This window comes from Oenanthe melanoleuca, chromosome 2 (genome assembly GCF_029582105.1).
Source record: "Oenanthe melanoleuca isolate GR-GAL-2019-014 chromosome 2, OMel1.0, whole genome shotgun sequence".
Lineage (NCBI taxonomy): Eukaryota > Metazoa > Chordata > Aves > Passeriformes > Muscicapidae > Oenanthe > Oenanthe melanoleuca.
Window position 1 is genome coordinate 8,271,109 of NC_079335.1, and position 18,565 is coordinate 8,289,673.

Here is an 18,565-nt window from a genome sequence, read left to right on the forward strand (position 1 = left end):
GACTGTCTTTGAGAACACCATTGCTTTAAAGCTGAAGCCACAAATTAGTGTTAGTAAAGACTTCACTTTGTTAATTATTTCATTTCACACTCTCAGATTCTCCTTAAAGCATGTTAGAAGTGCAAAAGCAGCTCCAAGTCAGTGAGGACAAAGAATATGCAGATGGAGTCCAGAAGAGAGGCAGGTTTTTGAGTGTGCAGAAAAGACAATAAAAAGCATCCCCTCTTTGGATTGAATACACACACATTTTAACCCTACAACTATAAATCTCTGTGGTTGTATACTGAATCTCTTTACCTGACGCTGTTGTAGCTACTCTTCCATCAGTTACTGCTTTGGAAGAAAGATATGCAATCATCTGAACATCTTCCTTGTCTTTACTGGGATATTCATTACGGAAAGTGGATTCTGCGGATAATGGTGCTGTAACTTCCGAACTACGGCTTAAATCAAGAGGGAGACATGGTCCACGCTTCTCAAGTGACACATGAGCAACATCAGGTGCTACATAAAAGAAAAAATGTCATATTAAAAAAGACACATGGGTCCAACAAACACTCTGGATTGTAGCATTACATAACATAGGAACAGCAAAACAGCTTTAGCTACAGCAGTTCAAAATACCCCATTATTTGAAAACCATGAAAGGTCTCATTTTTATGATTCAATTTGTCTTGGGCAGTTCTTTATTAGATTAAGATACATTACCCTCCAATTTTGATGACTGTTGGTTTTGACCACTGATGGAGAACACTTTTCCATCAGTAACTGAAGAGGGAGAAGAAACTTTTTCTACAGAATCATCAGGCAAGGAGTAAGTGGCTAAACGCTGTGATCTTCTTCTCCGTTGACTATGTTTGTAGGATCTAGGGGAATTCACTGGCTGTGATGGACCTAAAAAGAGATCTTTCAATGTTCATGAAGCAGAGAGATACACCATCATCTTACCGCAGCATTTGAGATCTAAAGATGGGGAGTGCTTTAAACTCTTATTTGCAAAGCTGGTATTCACAGCAAAGCTGGTAAAAGTAATTACAAAACTGTGACTACCAGGAACAAAGAAAGATTTATGCTCAAGACATGATTCTGGTTTTTGCTTATTACAAATTACTAGGGCACCTACTTCCCCACTGGAGAAGGTGGTTGTTTCACGCAAGCAGTGTATTTACAGTAAGCAACCCTCCCCATAAAACCCAGGCAGCAGGTTACTTATAATGGAAGGGGGATTTAACAATAAACAGAACAAATGATCACAGTTAAGGATCTAAAAAGTCATGGATAGTGTTAACATATAACTTAAAGAAATAATCGAAAATAGTGTTTAATTTTATATCCCACCTCCTGCCTTCTGATAACCTGATATCAATACCCCAACTGAAATCCAAACACACACTGCCAATGCATGGCACAGTAAGAAGGCTCCAGAACTTTTTAATTAAAAAAACCCCAAATGGGGGAGGAGGATTGATATAGGTTAATATAGGCCTGATTCATTAAAAACAAAAAACCCACACTCCCCTACACTCCTTCAATTTTACCCAGTTCCACAAAATTTTGCCATAGGAAAACATTTAAGTTGCTATTACATTGTAAATCATTGTTCTCTCCTTTTTGTAAGCAGATTTTAGAGTCAGATATCCAGATTTAAAAATTAGGACACGGCAAAACTAACTTTCCACTAGAGGTAAAAAAAAACTTGGAAGTCAAAGATTAAAGGCAACACTAAAAGTTCTAAGCTACCAAGTAATCAAGTTTTAAATTAGCTATTTTTACAGAAATATTGCTACAGAAAAGTCCAACTTAATCCAAAGTATAAGCATGCTCCAGGAAAGCTACTTACCATTGCTCTAGGGGTGGGGGTAGAAGGCGTATTACAATATGGATGACTGCTAACATTTTGTGGGGACAAAACACAATTTTTACCAATGTGTTCTGAATTTGCACTCCTCCCTCTCCCACTCATCTTAAGTTATCTATGAGCAAAGATTAAAAAGAAACTTCTCATAAGTGAAAATACAAAATCAAGGTTAAGGGGAACACATGATGCAGGTTGAGTCTTCCATCCTCAATCACTATACTAAAAGGGAAAACAAATTGTAGCTTTTGACTGACTGAAACCTGCACTGATGTTAACCTTTGGCCTCATTATTTAACGTTCTTTAGGCAAAGAACCTGACACTAAGCAACACTAAAAATCTAATGTAATCTTTAAAAAAATATAGAAATACCTTAATATTCACAAAATATAGTGTATTCAAGCATGCAGCATAAAGCTTTCCCTGTTCTTCTGATAAACATTATTTTCATGCTTGGCAAACCAGTTACACACGATAAGAAGCTGAACACCCATGGGATTTTCTCGGACAAGGAAACACAATTTTTAATATCTCTCCACCACAGATCTTGAACCCATCTTCTCTTTCGTATCATGTTTGGAGGAAGTATCACATAAAGTGAAGAATGCCACAGCCAACAGGTACAGATCATCAGCCTGCTGAAGGTGTAGTTTCTCAGAGAAGGAAAGGTCCACACCAAGGTGTATGTCTTTTCTTTTTAATGAATCAGGCCCTTTTCAGAAGGGAGGTTTGATTTTTCCTGTATCACTGTTAATGCTAGTGTGGAGATTTAAGATAGAGGGAAAGCCAACCTTTAAAAGCCATGACTCTATAAATAGCAACATATTAATTAAATGTATTATTTCTGGTGGAATAATTCAAATGCCTTATTATATGACTTGACTTTTAAAATAGTGAGCTACCCCTAATTCTCCCACTTGGACATTTTATTTAAAGCAGATTCATTTTTAAAAGCAATAGCCATTTACAACCAAAGAAAATTTTTGTATATCTCTTATAAGTAGTTACGGTATGTTTTTTAAAATGTCTGTGCTCACTAGTTTTATTTATCACAGAAGAAGGAAGCTGAGAGACCAGCGTCAAATCCTCGACTTGTATTAATTCTGGGGAAAGTGGTGATTTAGGGGGCTTTATACACCCGGAAGAATCTCCAGATTCTTGTTTGCATTTCTTGCTGCGAGCCTTTCCTGAAGACAAAGTTGAGGATAACAGTGCAGGTTTCTGAATGTTGGCAGAACTGCTAATATCAGCTTCATTTTTTTTCTGACTTTGTGGTTTAGGTGAAATCTCCTGAATAAATAATAAAAAATTGATACTTTTATTTCAGTTTCTTCGTTGTGGTTCTTGTATTCTATTTTGATCTTTTTAAAAGCAATTTCAGTACTCAAACACATAAAAAAAAACCAACATTATTTTAAATACAAATGAAAACTATTTAAAATGCATCACATTAAATTTTGCTTTTTTTTAAAGGAGCACTACCAATTGTTTTCAGTATTCAGAAAACTCAATTCTTACTATTTGAAATACCTGCAAAAAGCCTGAAAATAAAACATTCCCTCTATTCCCAATTTGAAAATTCAACAAAGTATTTTCAGTTTTCTCTTTCACCTTCACTGTCAGTGCAGTCTCCAAGCAGAACCTGGAGAGCATCTGTTCCCAGCCAGAACACACACACTGATGCACCACCACAGAGCATCTCACACTGGAAAGGACCCAGAGGGATCCTTAAGTCCTCCTCCCTGCTGCTGAATCATGACTGAGAGTGTTGTCCAGACACTCCTTGAATTCTGGCACTGCTATGAGGAAATAGTCCTTCCTCAGGATTGCAGCTCTAAAAAAAGTTGCCCAGATTTTTCCTAAACCGTCATTTCTTCGACCATACAAAAAAAAAAAAAAAATTAGGCAGTTCCTCAGGAAAACTATATTTAACAAGGAATTTGTATTTTTGAGAACCTGAAAAAGTTGATAATGCTCCTTTAAGAAATGTCTGAAACAATGAAAAGATTCCAATACTGAGCACACTCTCTCACAACCCCTTTCAGTGCTGGGAGTCTGGATTTCACCACATTATATGTTTGTGCAAACATGAAGAAATCACAACTTCTAGCACCACAGGGTTAAATAGATTGCTAACTGTCAGGGGAAAATGAACAGATAATAAGGTAAAACAGTTTTTGAAGGAAAACTCAGCATATAATACATTTTTCCAAATTCCTCAATTTTCATATTTCTTAACACAAACAGTACTATTTTTAGACCATTAGCATGCATTGACAGACATGAGCATTTTAAATTTTTCAGTGGAAGTTCTTCCTACATTACGAAAACTGTGCATGTGTTACAACTTGCCTAATAAGGGCAAACTACAACATCTGAATATAATTTCTTAGGCCTGTCTCCCTTCTCATCCCAGTAACATCACACAGCATAGTACCATCTAATAAAACCACAACTAAAAAAGCAGAGAGGTATTTCTAGAACATGTGCACCACTTTATCCAAACTAGAAACATCACATCTCCAGTGATTTTAGGGAATTATTGAGTTTTGTTATAAATTGCAATTTTATTTTCCACTAGAACTTTCCATGTTCCAATGGAGAAAAAACAAAAGCAAAACAAAAAAAACCAAAGTGCACATTCTATGTCTGTAAAGGGGTGCCACTGAATGCTACACGAATGGCTCGCTGGGAGTATCCTGTAAAGATCCGATGCAAAACATCCCATTCAGGAGACACCAGTTCTACCTTGAATAACTCCATTACACACATACTAAAGTGTAGTTTATTCATTTATATAAAATATTCCATGTACTGTAGAGTATACCTATGCTGGTTATGAGAGGTATTACCAGAAATTAATTAGAGTCGTATCTTGTAAATAAACAATTTTATTGTTCATCTTCACAGATGTGAAAGACATACTACAGCATCCATTACTTTCAAATTACAAAGTTATTTAAACAAGATTAAAAAAATTAAATTAAGATTTTGATAAGGTGCTTAACCTCTTAACAGGACAAATTAACATTAAAAACCTTAATGAATTAATGTTATCCATCTACTCAGGTCTTGGTCAAAAGGAAATATAACATGACATACCCTAATACAATTAAATAAACTACTGCATCTGCAACTAATCATCTGAGGTTCTGGGTTTAAGACAACTGTAAACTAAAAATCTGTAAATATAAACAAAAACTTGCATCAACAGAGTCAGTTTTCGGCTATTGGCCTGAATATTTCTACCATAGTCTGTATTACATTGTTAAAAAACCTACAAGGTATTTTATCCATTCAATTTTATAGCAGTAGCAGACAAAGCCTCTAAGGAACGTCAGCTTTGCTATAGGAAAACCTTTTGGGGAGGTTTATAACTCGGCCATTTTCATTTTGGGCAGGAACTCAGTGAAAAAAGCTTTAAGCTTAAAAAACTTCCTCCCAACAGTCAATCATTTAAATGTTTGTGAGGTTTCTGGTTTTAGTTACAAACAAAGGAATAAGACAATTTGGGATTTTAGATGCCTCTTTAAAGGAGCTTAACTATTATTTCCAAAAAATGAGGTTTTTCAGACCATTAGCATGTAAACAATGACAGAGACATCTTGTCTTTTATATCTGATCAATAAAACAGGAACAGCCGAGTTACTAAGTCTAAGAAATAACAAAAAGTTTATAGTAAATATGCACTGCAGTTTATACTGTTGCATACACAGTCTATGTAAACCACAAAGTCCCATTCACCGCAATGGGATTCTGCATGGCAAGATTTACATTGTAATGATTCTCCCAAAAACAACATGCTGTAAGCCATTTCACAGTTTTTTGCACATTGAAAATATCACACACAGTAGCAAGAAAATCATAGCATCTTTAATATGCAAAAATTTGAGAAATGGAATGCCATGTCAGTACACTGTAAACCTTTCTGCAAAATATCGGTCAATGCATCCGCACCGCAGGGGCTCCGCCAGCCCTGACAGTGACAGAATCACAACCAGAAAATCAGCTTCCATTGACTCTCATCCAATGCAGCATCAATGGAAAAACCAGAGCAATGCAATTATATATCAGCTCTAAAGAACCAGTACAACCAAAATATCAAATCAGGTTTGGGGTAGGGACTGTTCATAGAGTGTGCCGGGGCTAAAGAACAGAAGTGCTTATTAAAGAATTGCAGGCAGCAAGGCTACTTTGTTCAAATGCTGCAGTTAAAGAAGAATGAAAATGCATACAAAAAAGCTGTATTAAAGATACATTAAGGCTCTGATTTAAATAATTGGAAAACAAAGATGTCCTGAATCAAGACTACTGTTCATCCTTAGCTTGCTTTACTATGCTCAGGCATTCAGCCCTTTTAAAATGCAAGATAATGCACAACTCAGAGTCAAGCAATGCCCGAACACAGTGCAATAAGCCAAAGACAAAATGGCAGCCTCCAGATCCTGCCAAATATGCAGGTTTAAAAATCAGACCCTTAACATTATTTAAAAGTTTCTTTTTTGTATTTATTAAAATACACACCCTTGCAAAAATGTATGGCTCATTGAGCAGTTCATAAAACACATACAAGCCTACAACACCAAATTCTTATAATATAAAAGAAACTTCTTTTAAAAGAAGTTCTATGTGATGTCAAAAACCCTGTTTCAAACACAAATCAAATTTGTGTAAGGGCCTGTTTCTAAGCCAGTTGTCGCTGCAGCTATAAAACTGGACCTTGGGACACTGGTCTCCTCATATTTGTTGTACGGAGACTTTATGTTATTTTGTTTTCTGTTAGTTTTCTAACACAAAAGCTCATTATTGAAATTCAACACTGTGTTCAGAGACAATTAAATTCCATACTTCTGGCTCTGCCAGAAATGTAAACATAAGATAAATTTTCAGTTCCCTGTTATATCTAAAGGGGAAAATTTTAATGTTGTAGGTACTACATCTCCATGGCACACTCCAGTGGGAACTTTGCAAAAGAATCAAACTCTACCATTTCATACCTGCTCCAGGACTGGAGCTGTTTCTTTGTTGCCTTCCTTTTTTTCAGCACCATCTGCAACAACAGCTTTGGATGCCAATAAACCTTAGGAGAAAAATTGCAGATATTTTTAGTTAGAAGCACCTTGCAGCAAGAATTTGTAGAAAAAGAAGCAAAATATTGAGACAAAAAATAAACTTCACAAATCTACGACATGAGTCTTTCTGAAATGGCCCCACACAAAGCTGAAGACTTTAAATTAGAAGAAAGAAAAAGTTAAAGGACATTCAAACAATGGCATGCTTACATAGGAAGCATTTCTTTCGCATATTTACTGACAAGAAGAAAATCAGATTACCAATTCTAAAATAAAGCCTTGCTATCCTTCCAAAGCCCAAGCACTTGAGCTTTAAAACCAGATGTATAAGCAAATTTTGAAATCAGAATTATTTAAAAAGCTTCTCTCTCTCCCCTTTCCAGTCTTTGAGAAATTCACATCAGAATTTGTATTACTATTTCTTAACTACAACACGCAAATCTTTCTTAGAAATAAAACAAGAGATTTAATTTCCAAATAAATATTATCAGCAGTGAAGCTCCCAAATTACCTCACTAAGATGACCATACAGGGAGCAAATAATATATTAGAATATGTAACTTCATTCACAAACTTATGCACAATATCACTGCTACAAAAAATCTGCAAAGACAAGGGGAATATAAATACAAGAAAGCTTTCTGCCAGTGAAGCATATGGCAATAGCTGCAGTTGTACCTCATACAATAACTTTAATTTTCTAACAATGCAGATACAGTAAAAGTTCTACACCATTAAGAAAATACAGCACTGATAAAACCTAAAAACTATAAATCTGAATAAAAATTGCTATTATAATCTCTAGGAATGTCAATATTGGGAGTGAGGAGCTGAAATCCTCAAAAATAACTTGACAAATTCAGAGGGAATTGCTATTGCATTCCATAAAAAATTAGATAATGGCAAAAATTAATTTAAGGTTCACAATGTCCAAGGAATTATAAATTAGTGAAATATGGGCTCTCAGGAACTGTTTAAGACATTAAAACAAAACAAAAAAAATTCAGCATTCAACAATAACACCAAGTGTTTCATCACATATACTATTTATGTTAGATTAAGTTATGCTTAGGCCAACTAAACCTTAAGCAGAAACTTAACTATATTAGATAAAATTAAATAAAATTATCAGGTAAGGTTTTAATTCTGCATTAGACTACATAAAAGATTTTGGTTTTATGGACTTAAATAAACATTTTAAACACAAATTACCCTATTTAAATCAAGTTGCAAAAATTGCAGTGTTCTTTATCTTTGCAGTCCTGCATCTATTTCAAAAAGCATAAAATCATTTTCAAAATCAAATGGAGTTTAAAAAAATAAAGCAAACTAGCTACAGTTTATGAAGAAGCCTCTATGGTTCTGTAAGCCACAGGTAGCCCAGAGAAGAGTGCCCCATCCCTGGGGGAGTTCAAGGCCAGTCTGGATGGGACATAGAGAAAGGTGGTCTAGTGGATAATGCTTGAATTAGATGATCTTTAAGGTCTCTTCCAACCAGACCCTTCAATTTTTAGTTCTAGCTAGATGATCCCTGCTCAGAAATTCAAGCTGTTCAATCAATCTAGATTCAGATCTGCCAATACATAATCCTTATGATTTTCTTTTTCTCTATACCATTAAGTATTTTTCTAACCAGGCACCATGCCTGTAAAACCAAGCAACTTCACAAGCTACTGCAAACAGGACTACAGGTTCACCACCCTCTGTCTGTAAGAGCACCTAAGAAAGCAAAAGCTGGGAGTGGCACAGTGAACCAGGAATATTTTATTCTGCAAGCTCACTGCAGCTGTTATCTGGTTTTAGGTACCAACACAGCAGGAGAAGACATGGAAGGAAACAGTCCAACAGAGGCAAAAACTGATTGGAAGATGACATTAATACATGCTTAGCAGGAGATATTCTTCACCTTTGGGAAACGTAATTGCTACCAGTAGCAAAAGGAAGGGCAAAGAAAACAACTTTATTTTGTTGAATGGTGAGCAAAGAACACCTGATGCAGCTGTGGGCCTTGTGGCAGACAAGAAGACCCTTCTGCATCAAATGCTGAATGCTGAACTGAAATCCAGGAATTTCAGTTGTGAACAGTTCTCTTTGTACAGCTTTCTGCAATAGTGTTTTGCACTATTTCCCCAATACAGCCATAACCTGGTAAACGTTTTCCTAACAGTTAGAATGCTTTACTTTGTAGCCACTCCCATGGTACACCAGTATGATTTCCAACTTTCCTTCAAACCTAAAAGCTTGTTCTAGAGACAAAAATGACACAATGCAAGTGTATATTGATACACAGTATTTTGTATATTGTATATACAAGCATTTAACGTATAAGAAAATAAGAAGTTTGATCATTAGCAGTCACATTTTCAAAATGTACTCTTATAAAAGACTTACTATGGTATGAACTGCAGAAGTGTGTTAATTTCAGAACATGAAGATATCATAAGAGATATCATGAAGTATCTACAAGGCATGACAAATTTCTTCCTGTGTTTAAGGATTAATATACTTTCACTGAAAGGTAACACATCCTCTGGCTGCAAAATCATGGTTAGGTTCATACAGACTCAACTGAATAATCAATCTCATTACTATGATTCTCATAATTCTCCTGAGGTAATAAGAATCTAAACACAAGCCCAGGCAAATACCGTTAAGATTTTTCAGTTGGCTTTGGTATCTTCTGTAACTAACTGCTATTGGAAAGAAATTAGCAGGGCTCCATCAACATACATCTCTAGTCTCTACATCTTACACTACTGCTGCTCATGGCGGCAATTAAATTGGAACTTTACTGAAAATATATGTAGTATGGTAAAGGAGAGTAGAAATGGGGCTGATAAATCTGACACCCATCAACAAAACTTGGAACCAAAGAAGGAGCCTTCCAGGAATGACAATCCTGGAGGCAGAAGATGGGTTTTTCTAAAGACTCCTTCTTTTTTACAAAAAGAACAGATCCTTTTCATCCTTTCTTGTATGAAAAGCTGAACCCTGGATCAAAAGCTGGACATGAGCTGCCAACACTTTCCTGGGCTACATCAAAAGCACTGTGGGCAGCAGGATGAGGGAGGTGATTCTGCCCTCTGCTCAGACTCCACCTGCACTGCTGTGTCCAGCTCATGGGTCCCAGCAAAGGAAGAACATGGACCTGCAGGAGTGAGTCCAGAGGAGGGACCCAGAGATGGTGAGAGGGCTGGAGTACCTCTCCTGTGAGCAGAGGCTGAGAGAATTGGGAATTGTACAGCCTGGAGAAGAGAAGGCAACAGGGAGACCTTACAGACCAGTGCCTAAAGGGGGTCTACAAGAGAGCTGGAGAAGGACATTTTACAGGGGCATGTCATGATAGGACAAAAGGGAATAGATTCAAACTTAAAGACAGTAGTTTTTTATTAGATATGAAGAAGAAGTTCTTTCCTATAAGGGTGGTGAGGAACAGGTTGCCCAGGGAAGCTGTGGATGTCCCATCCCTGGCAGTGTTCAAGGCCAGGTTGGATGGGGCTTTGAGCAACCTGGTCTAGTGGAAGGTGTCCCTGCCCATGGCAACAAGGTTGGAAGTAGATGAACTTTAAGGTCCCTTCCAACCCAAACGATTCCATGATTTGTATAATTTTATTTTTACTGATTGAGAGACTGAAATAGAATCACTCTCATAAGAAAACTGATTAAACATCCTCCATTGCAGGCCAATAAAAAGCTGGATAAACCAAAACAAGTACAAAAAAAAAATCTCCCCATGCAGTTTAGTAAATTAGGTTATTTTTGTTCCACAGAAACAAATAAGAATTTTTATCTACTTCCAAGAAAACCCCAATTAAAAAAAAAACAAAACAAAACAAAAAAACCCTCCCATTTGTAGCATCTGTTTACCACCCTTCATATGAAATATTATTGACTAGAATAATGAGTGGAATGAATTTCTATCTTACAGTGTGTCCAAGGGCTCCTCTGTTAAGGGAGGGACTTCACAACTTTTTTCAACCCAGCTTTTGAAAGGCATCTGATACTTTCTCAGCACAGGTACAAACAATAAGACTTTGTCCTAAATACTGACAGGATCAAAGTCAGCAAAAGAATTTTCTTATTTGGAGGAATATAAATTGAAACAATTTTTTCACAGGTAAGTAAATTTCTAATAAATTCTAGACTAAATGTATTTTTCAGCTTTTAAAGTAAGACCAACTATTAAACTTCCTGTTGCATAGAATGTATTTTGTAGTAACATCTCTGTTTTCCATTAATACCTTTGGCCAATAAAGGTAGGGAATGAATGCTTAGACACTGAAAAAAAAAATCAGCTTCAATTTGTGGGGATGTATATTTCTAAATGAGAAACTCTTTTTAGCAACAATTTCACTTTATGAAAAAATATTTTCTGTTTCTCCACAGCTAACCATAGCTTTAATTTACAGCAGTAGTATGCAATTCATGACATTCCTAAGAAGTTGTATAAACCCAAATTCACCCAATAATGGAGATAACTGCACAGCTAGAGACAAAATATCCTCATGAAATTCATCAATTCAGAATGGCTCCTATACTAAAAAACTAAAAAGACCAAGTACAGTCTGCAACCAATTTATCAATCAGGTAGATTTCACCATTTATGAATTCCTTTAAAATTCTAAACAAGTACAGACTGCAGTCACCATCTTCCTCATGAATGTGCTCCTATGCAATCTACTTCAGCACCTTCTTTACAAGCATAAATATTTCACAACATGAAAAAGGAACAAAGTCAACAACAAAAAAAGTCTTTTACCAGTGATCTTGTTTAGGCGAGCTCTCTTTGCCTGAAATGAGTTGCCTAGATTACTTTTCCTCTTGTGTGATAACGTGCTCTCTGCCTGCACAAAGGCCATCTTTGGAACATCCACTACAGGAAATCCTACTTCTAAACACAAGAAAAACCTCATTAACTCACATTTCATAAATGCATAACATCCAACACACTTAAATATTTCAGAACTACTAATAGAATACTGTAGTAAAGAAATTTTAAATGTTTATAAAAAGGAAAACGACACATTCTGAAGATCTAGAATTACATACTGAAACAATCAAAATTTGTAATTTTTACTGAAGGTGATGAGAAATAAGCATTAAAGATTTAAAATTAGCAAATCTTATCAACTCAGATACAGTTTCAAACACCCCCTGAATATGGATATCATGCATATTGGAATTTTTTTTCCTTAATACAAGATCTGAAATTATCTCACAGGTAAGAGAAGATGCAAGAATATCAACCAAACTGTACAATGAAATCATTAATAAAAAGCTACGTTCTGCTCTTGATAAAGGTATTCAGAAGTTTAGCAAAAGCAGTAAATGCTGACTGAACTAGGTTTATCTGATCAAAATAGTTTCTGAACCGATTACCATTATGCATCAAAGTTATCAAGACATCTTCCTCTAGAAATATTGGTTATTACTTAACTGCAAATTAGCAACAGGAGTTCAACACTACAGAAAAAGCAATTTTGTATTTACTGAATGTGCTTTTACCAAATGTGTCACTAGAAGTAGGCTCCTCTTCCTTTTTTTGGACTTCCTGCATGATTGTAGAAGTTGAGGTTTCTTCCTTTTTTGAAGGGACTTTCAGCCATTTTCTGTCCTCTTTATCTTTATTGCTGTTTGCACTGGTTCTAGGTTTACTTCCTGCTTTGTTCTTGGCTGCTGCTGCTGCAGCAGCTTTGACCAAAGCTATCCAATCCTCCAAAAAGGAAAAAATGGTGAGTAAGGATTATAAAGTGCCTAAGACTCAAACAGAAAATAGTCGTAAACCCAGTGAACTTTATCTAGAAATGTTCAAATGAAATTCAATAAATTTTTATGGTTACTACTCAAAGAGTGATAAAATTGACTTTCCCAAATAGTCCAAGTATTGAAGTATTAGCAGTACGCCACATAGATAAAAAGAGAAAAAGTCTTTCAAAAACCACTGTATATGGAATTCTGGCTATACACATTCCCTGCTAAAATACTTTTTGTGTCATTACTTTAGAAATCTAGGAGCTCCCAATCCCAGAAGACTGACATTTTTCTTACCCTTCTGGCTCTGAAACACACAATTTCATAGTTGTTGACCTATTATGCAAAGCTACAATCACCCCAAAGTAGTGTCCAGCTGCATGGAATTCCTCCTGAACTAAATTTATAAACCAGGGGGGTAAGTCCCACCTCATTACACTTTTGTTTCTAGAGCAACTACAGACTCCTTTACTCTTTTAGTATTACCTATTAGGTTTCACTCTCTAACTCCAATAAAGTATTCTATAATATGACTGAATTTCACAATCTATATTTAAGGTAATTAAGTGTCATTTTGCATAATTGCTCATTTGTACCACACAGAAACATTCAAGGGGTGAACAATACATCCCAATCTACTTTTAGGCACTTAGACCAAGTCAAGCCACCCTACAAGCCAATGAAGAGAACTTCCTAGGCTGAGCCAAGCTCTTTCCACAAGTTTAGAACGATGAGACTCCTGCCTTATGTCTCCTGAATGTCAGGGATCAATCTGACTGCAAAAATTGTAAATTTATCCTTTTGACTAAAGTTTTTTTAGAATTTTCTAGAACAGTCAGCTACAGAATTCTTCAATTCTTCTGTGGAGAAGTTATGTGCAATATAGAAGGCAACAGAAATTATCAACCAGTCGGAATTAAGCATCTGAGTGCTCTGAATCACATGTACTACCACATACACAATTAAAAAAAAAAAAAAAAAAAAAAAAAGGAGAAAAAGGAGAAAAAGACTTTTTGTCTAGTGACCCATGAGTACTTTACCAGTAGGATAAAAAGCCTCTTCCCCTAAAGAAAATTTGATTTTACAAATCTTGCTCCAATGCAACCTTCTCCCCCACTTGTTACATTAAGTCTTTCAAGTTTCTGTTCTGCTGAATGTTTCTTTGCCTTCTTTGACATATGAGGAAATCACAACACAAATACAGTGTTAATTCTCCTTGCATTATGCTTTCCCTTTTCCATAGTTCAATACTTTTAAATCACTGCTTTACATGGGTTATGAGTCTTCTTTGTACCAACTTTACTTACTTAGAAACAACAGCAGTTTTGATTCCTCTAGGATGAAGTGTTCCATGTCCACACTGTCAGTGCAAGATGCTCACACTAGCCAGGAGCAAAGTTTGGAAGCCCTTTGGCAATGCTCATACAACAGGCCACTGAGTGACATGCCAGCACAAGCGAGCGTGTCTAACTGCCAGCTGCATAGCCAGTCAAAAGCACACATACCTCTCTTCTGGCCAGCCAAAACGAGCACACCTATTAGCTCCAGTCCCTCCAGAGTCTTGCCCTTCCAGCACGGCAAAGAAAGGATTGAGCTATATGTGGTGGTGAGGAATTAGGAGACCTGAGAGAAGTCTTACACTGTACCCTGGCCAAGGAATGAAGAGGATCTGTGACACGGCTGGAGATTAGATCTTATGATAAAAGTGGGAAGGGAAAGTGGTGCAGCCTGCATAAAAATAGCTTCTAAAGAGCACCCTAAGTTTCAGTCAAACTAAGCACCCTGGAATCAAAAGCTTTCAGAAGATATCAAGCTTCAAAAGACAATACTGAACCAAGTATCCTGGTCTAAGCCCAACTGGTGCAACATGGAAACGGCTTTGGTGGTTTTCTTTGTATTTTCTCACTGCTTGGATACTTTTCTACAATATGGAGCTTACAGTAGCAGGACACATAACAATGAAGCAAACAAAGGTTGAACATTGAGAAGCCAGAGAAGAGACATATTCATTAGGGTGACAGTTATACGTTTTTTCCTAGATTAACACAGAAATTTAAACCCAGTGAAGAGAACCTTGAGCAGCTGGGATGGACAAGATTATATTAAAATATTTCTTCCAACTTAAAAGAATTTTGTGATTCTGAATTGTTCAGAAACTCCGTGGGTCCATTTTTGTTTTTGCTCTGGAGTAAGCATACAGGCACATAAAGTGACACAGTTAATGCCTGCTTTTCAACCTTGAATTCCTGCTGAGTGACTGCTCAGCAGCACAGCTCCTGACATGTGAGAATTACTTAGCATCTAAGATGCTAAGGTGACTATATTTCTTTTGCAGATCACAGGAATTCCTCCTTCAAAAATATACATCTGTGTCTTTTTCAGAATTTTTACCAAAAAATTAACAAAACAATTGAAGAATAATAATGGGATCCTAAAGTACAATAAATTATGAAATTTGCCTCAGGCTAATAGTATGACATCTATTCTATCAACCATAATACCAGGACACTAAATATCAGATATCACAGAAACTAGCTACAAATTTAATACAAGGACAAATTTCCCAGACCATACAAAGCCGAGGGCCCAAATGCGAACACATTAGAAATTAATAGAGTAAAAGCAAAATCTAAGAGAAGTTTTCCCTATTTTCTTTCATTTTCTGACATTGTCTCTATATTGGAAGTAGTTGTATAAGTCTGAACCAGTTACTCTGCATCATCCAGCCTGATTTCCCACTTCCCTCAGTATCTCACTTCAGTGAGCTTCTCATTTACAGATGTAACTTTAAAAAATGCAAAATAAAATACATTAAAAAATGTGTATTTCCTTCTTTTTCTTTCTTACTAAAATTCATCTTTCAAGTAAGCTGAGAAAATTGACAGTAGAATAGTAATGGCCCACAGTAGTTAGAAAACAAAGCATTACTTTATGACTACAGAGGAAAACTGTCATTATGCTAATCAGATTCACTAAATCAAAACACAGGAAATTGCACGATCGAGAAATACATCAGCAGAAATTACCCAACAGCCTTATACATCAATTGGCTAAAAAACTTGTATTTTAAAATATTCCTTGTGTAACCATAATCCTGCAACAGTGGGAAGGCAAAACCAGAATCATTTCCAAAATGCAACCCTTGCGTCAGTAGCAGAATTCACACATACATCGCTCTCCCTCCACCTGCCTACAGCTACCACCTTTTTGCTTCTCCACAGTACTAAAGATTTAGCTGCTTTTTCCTCTTCTGTCACACTGTAACTTCCAACTCCCACACGTTCATACATACACATACATAAAACATGAATCTATTGACTGGCTGATTCCACATCAAACCTGGATTCCTTACCCTCACCTTTCAAATCTACACAGTCTGCCCCACCTACATCTTGGCTCACATTTGTCTCCTGTCACATCTTCTTTTTTCCTCTGGCCCATTCGCAAATCCATGCTTTTTCCTCAGCTTCCTCTTCCTGTGTGCCAAGTCCCCTCCCTCTCCTTCAAATCCCTCCTCAAAACTCACTTCTTTTGGTTCGATTTCCGTCACTAATCTCAGCTCCGGCGCTATCTGCTCCCTCTCGCGCGCCTGATTACATCGAAGATAAAACAAAAAACATGAAACAGAAAAAGTAAGTTATCCAAATACTTCATATGTGCTCTCACAAGGGCAGTCTCAATACCTCTTCTTTCCCTCTCTGTACTATGTTAGTCACAGATCTGTGCGATTTTGATTAATTTGTGCTTATCTGAACCACAGCTGAGCCTCAAGACTCACTGCACAGAGACACACAAATATTTTTCACTCTTTAAAAATTTTGCTTTTCCACCCTCATAACTGAGTCTTATTAAAATATACTTCTGCTGCAACTCAGAAATAGTTTGAGTGCTATAGCATTTACAGTCTCTTCCTTAGAGTCACACTAAGCTCAAATCAAAGTATAAACTAATCTCTAGCCCTCTCCAAGTAATTCAAATTCTGCATGCTTAGCAACACACCTTCCACAAAAATCTTAAAATGTGTTACTTCAAGTTCTAGTACCTCAATAAATGTATCTTAAGCTTACACTGATCTCTGTAAATGTATTTTTTAGTTTGGAAACACACAAAATACAAGTTTTAAGTTTAAATGAAGCATGAAGCGTTGCATCTGACAACTCTATCAGATCAATTTACAGTCTTGGCATTTTTGTAAGCTTTACATAAATTTTAGTAAATATTTTTCTATAAAATAAATAATGCAAAAGAAGAAAAACATCCGTGGGAGTTTGAGGTTTAAACAAAGCTCAGTCTTGGATAACTGATTTTCAACCAAATCTTAGTTCATGTTTTTATTCTGAAATAACACAAAAACACTTAGAAAAACAAACATTTTTCCATTGCATTATATGCAAAAGAAGTTGCAAGAAAAATTTTATACTTGCCTTTGAAAGCTACAGACTTTCATGCTCATTTCTACTTTTGCAGGATTAAATGCTACAGCTAGTATTAATCAGCATTACAGAAAGCACAGTTGGAGGTGTTCTTGTATCCAGACAACTTAAAAATTCTAGATTCATCTCAGAATGTGTAAATTTGTGCCCCTAATTCCTTCTCAAGATTTCACTGAAGCAGCCTACATTCAATCCCCAAGATGCATAAATGGCACCATAACTCTGAACTACTGAGAAAAATTAGAAATAACAGATGAGCTGGACTGCCACCAAACAAATCTGGACAACATAATGGTTGTGAAGTAATGGATTTACTATTTATTTTAAAGCTGAAATTGCCTGTGGCCTAAGAGTAGTAAGTCAAGATCAGACAACATTGCTCCCTAGAAAAGGCACAGGACAGAATCAGGAAGCTCTTTCCACTGTCACAAAAGGCTTGTTTCTTTTCAGTCACAATCACATTACCTGAGTTTTGCTTTTCATGAAGTCTAAAGAAACACTCAAGCTTCCTAACTTACTGTCACACTGACAGTATTCCTTGAAATACTACACACTGGTTCAATGGAGTCACTGTAAGACTGCAGCAAGAAGCCAGGGTTAGTGTGACTATAGATTTCAGCTTAATCTCCTTCAGGAAACATCTTTTAAATAATGCAGTGGTGTCTGCACTAAGTTCCAGTGTCCCTTGCATAGAGGATCAACCCTACCATACAGCTACCTTTACCCTGGAGGCCAGGATGTGGAAATGCTTTCATGCCAATTCGATTATCCATCTGCCCTGGTCACAATGTGGATGACTACAATGGTAATTATGAAATATTTGAAGTCTGCAAAGTTAGGAGTATTCTGAAAAAAGTAAGCATGTAAAAAGACCATTTCTCATGGATTTTGCCTCAAATAGTTTCAGTGGAGTAATTTCTCATTAAATATGAAAACACGGTTATCATGCAAGATAAATGCAATGGCATTTGCACAGAAAGCACGTGAGAGTTTTCAGTTTCCCTTCCACAAGTAAAGTTAATCCTAGTGACTAAATCATGTCCTCTACTTCATAGTCTCCCTCAACTTCTATTAAGCATCTCTTCTTTAACAGCAACTGGACATTAGAAGAGGCAAGAAATACTTATCTGTCTGATTGCCCAAAGGGTCTGATATAGGGGGAAAAAACCCCAAAGTCATATTTATAAGAACACATGGGCAAAAAACTCTCATAGCAGCAAACAAAAGACATGGGCAGAGGGTAGGCAATATGTAAAATTAAAAAAAAATTAAAAAATCAGCAGCACAGACTGCTGATAAGCTAAAGCTTTCTTCCTGAAAGGACACCAAATGGAAAAGTCATTGGATGCCCCTGGTTTCATAAACTCTGTAAGACAAAGCTTTGTGAACAGATTAGTTGGCAATGGAGTGTCCAGCAGCCAGACATTTCAGTGAGGCGAGGCCACTTGAGCAG

At 36.4% G+C, this 18,565-nt stretch overlaps 1 protein-coding gene across 9 annotated transcripts in view; it reads right to left on the reverse strand.

The window, feature by feature from the left end:
• The window catches only part of PHF20L1 (PHD finger protein 20 like 1), a 57,510-nt gene that overhangs the window by 29,337 nt on the left and 9,608 nt on the right, over window positions 1–18,565 (reverse strand). For 4 of the 9 annotated variants that reach the window (XM_056483582.1, XM_056483576.1, XM_056483583.1 and 1 more), the window contains exons 6-12: window positions 16,206–16,268; window positions 12,434–12,641; window positions 11,688–11,819; window positions 6,854–6,936; window positions 2,894–3,146; window positions 709–894; window positions 298–504 (exon numbers count right to left, since the gene is read on the reverse strand). In XM_056483582.1, coding sequence (XP_056339557.1) covers window positions 298–504; window positions 709–894; window positions 2,894–3,146; window positions 6,854–6,936; window positions 11,688–11,819; window positions 12,434–12,641; window positions 16,206–16,268 — 1,132 coding nt within the window. Of the gene's footprint in view, window positions 1–297; window positions 505–708; window positions 895–2,893; window positions 3,147–6,847; window positions 6,937–11,687; window positions 11,820–12,433; window positions 12,642–16,205; window positions 16,269–18,565 lie in introns of those variants that run through there. The other 5 variants (XM_056483584.1, XM_056483580.1, XM_056483585.1 and 2 more) reach the window with 3 other exon arrangements.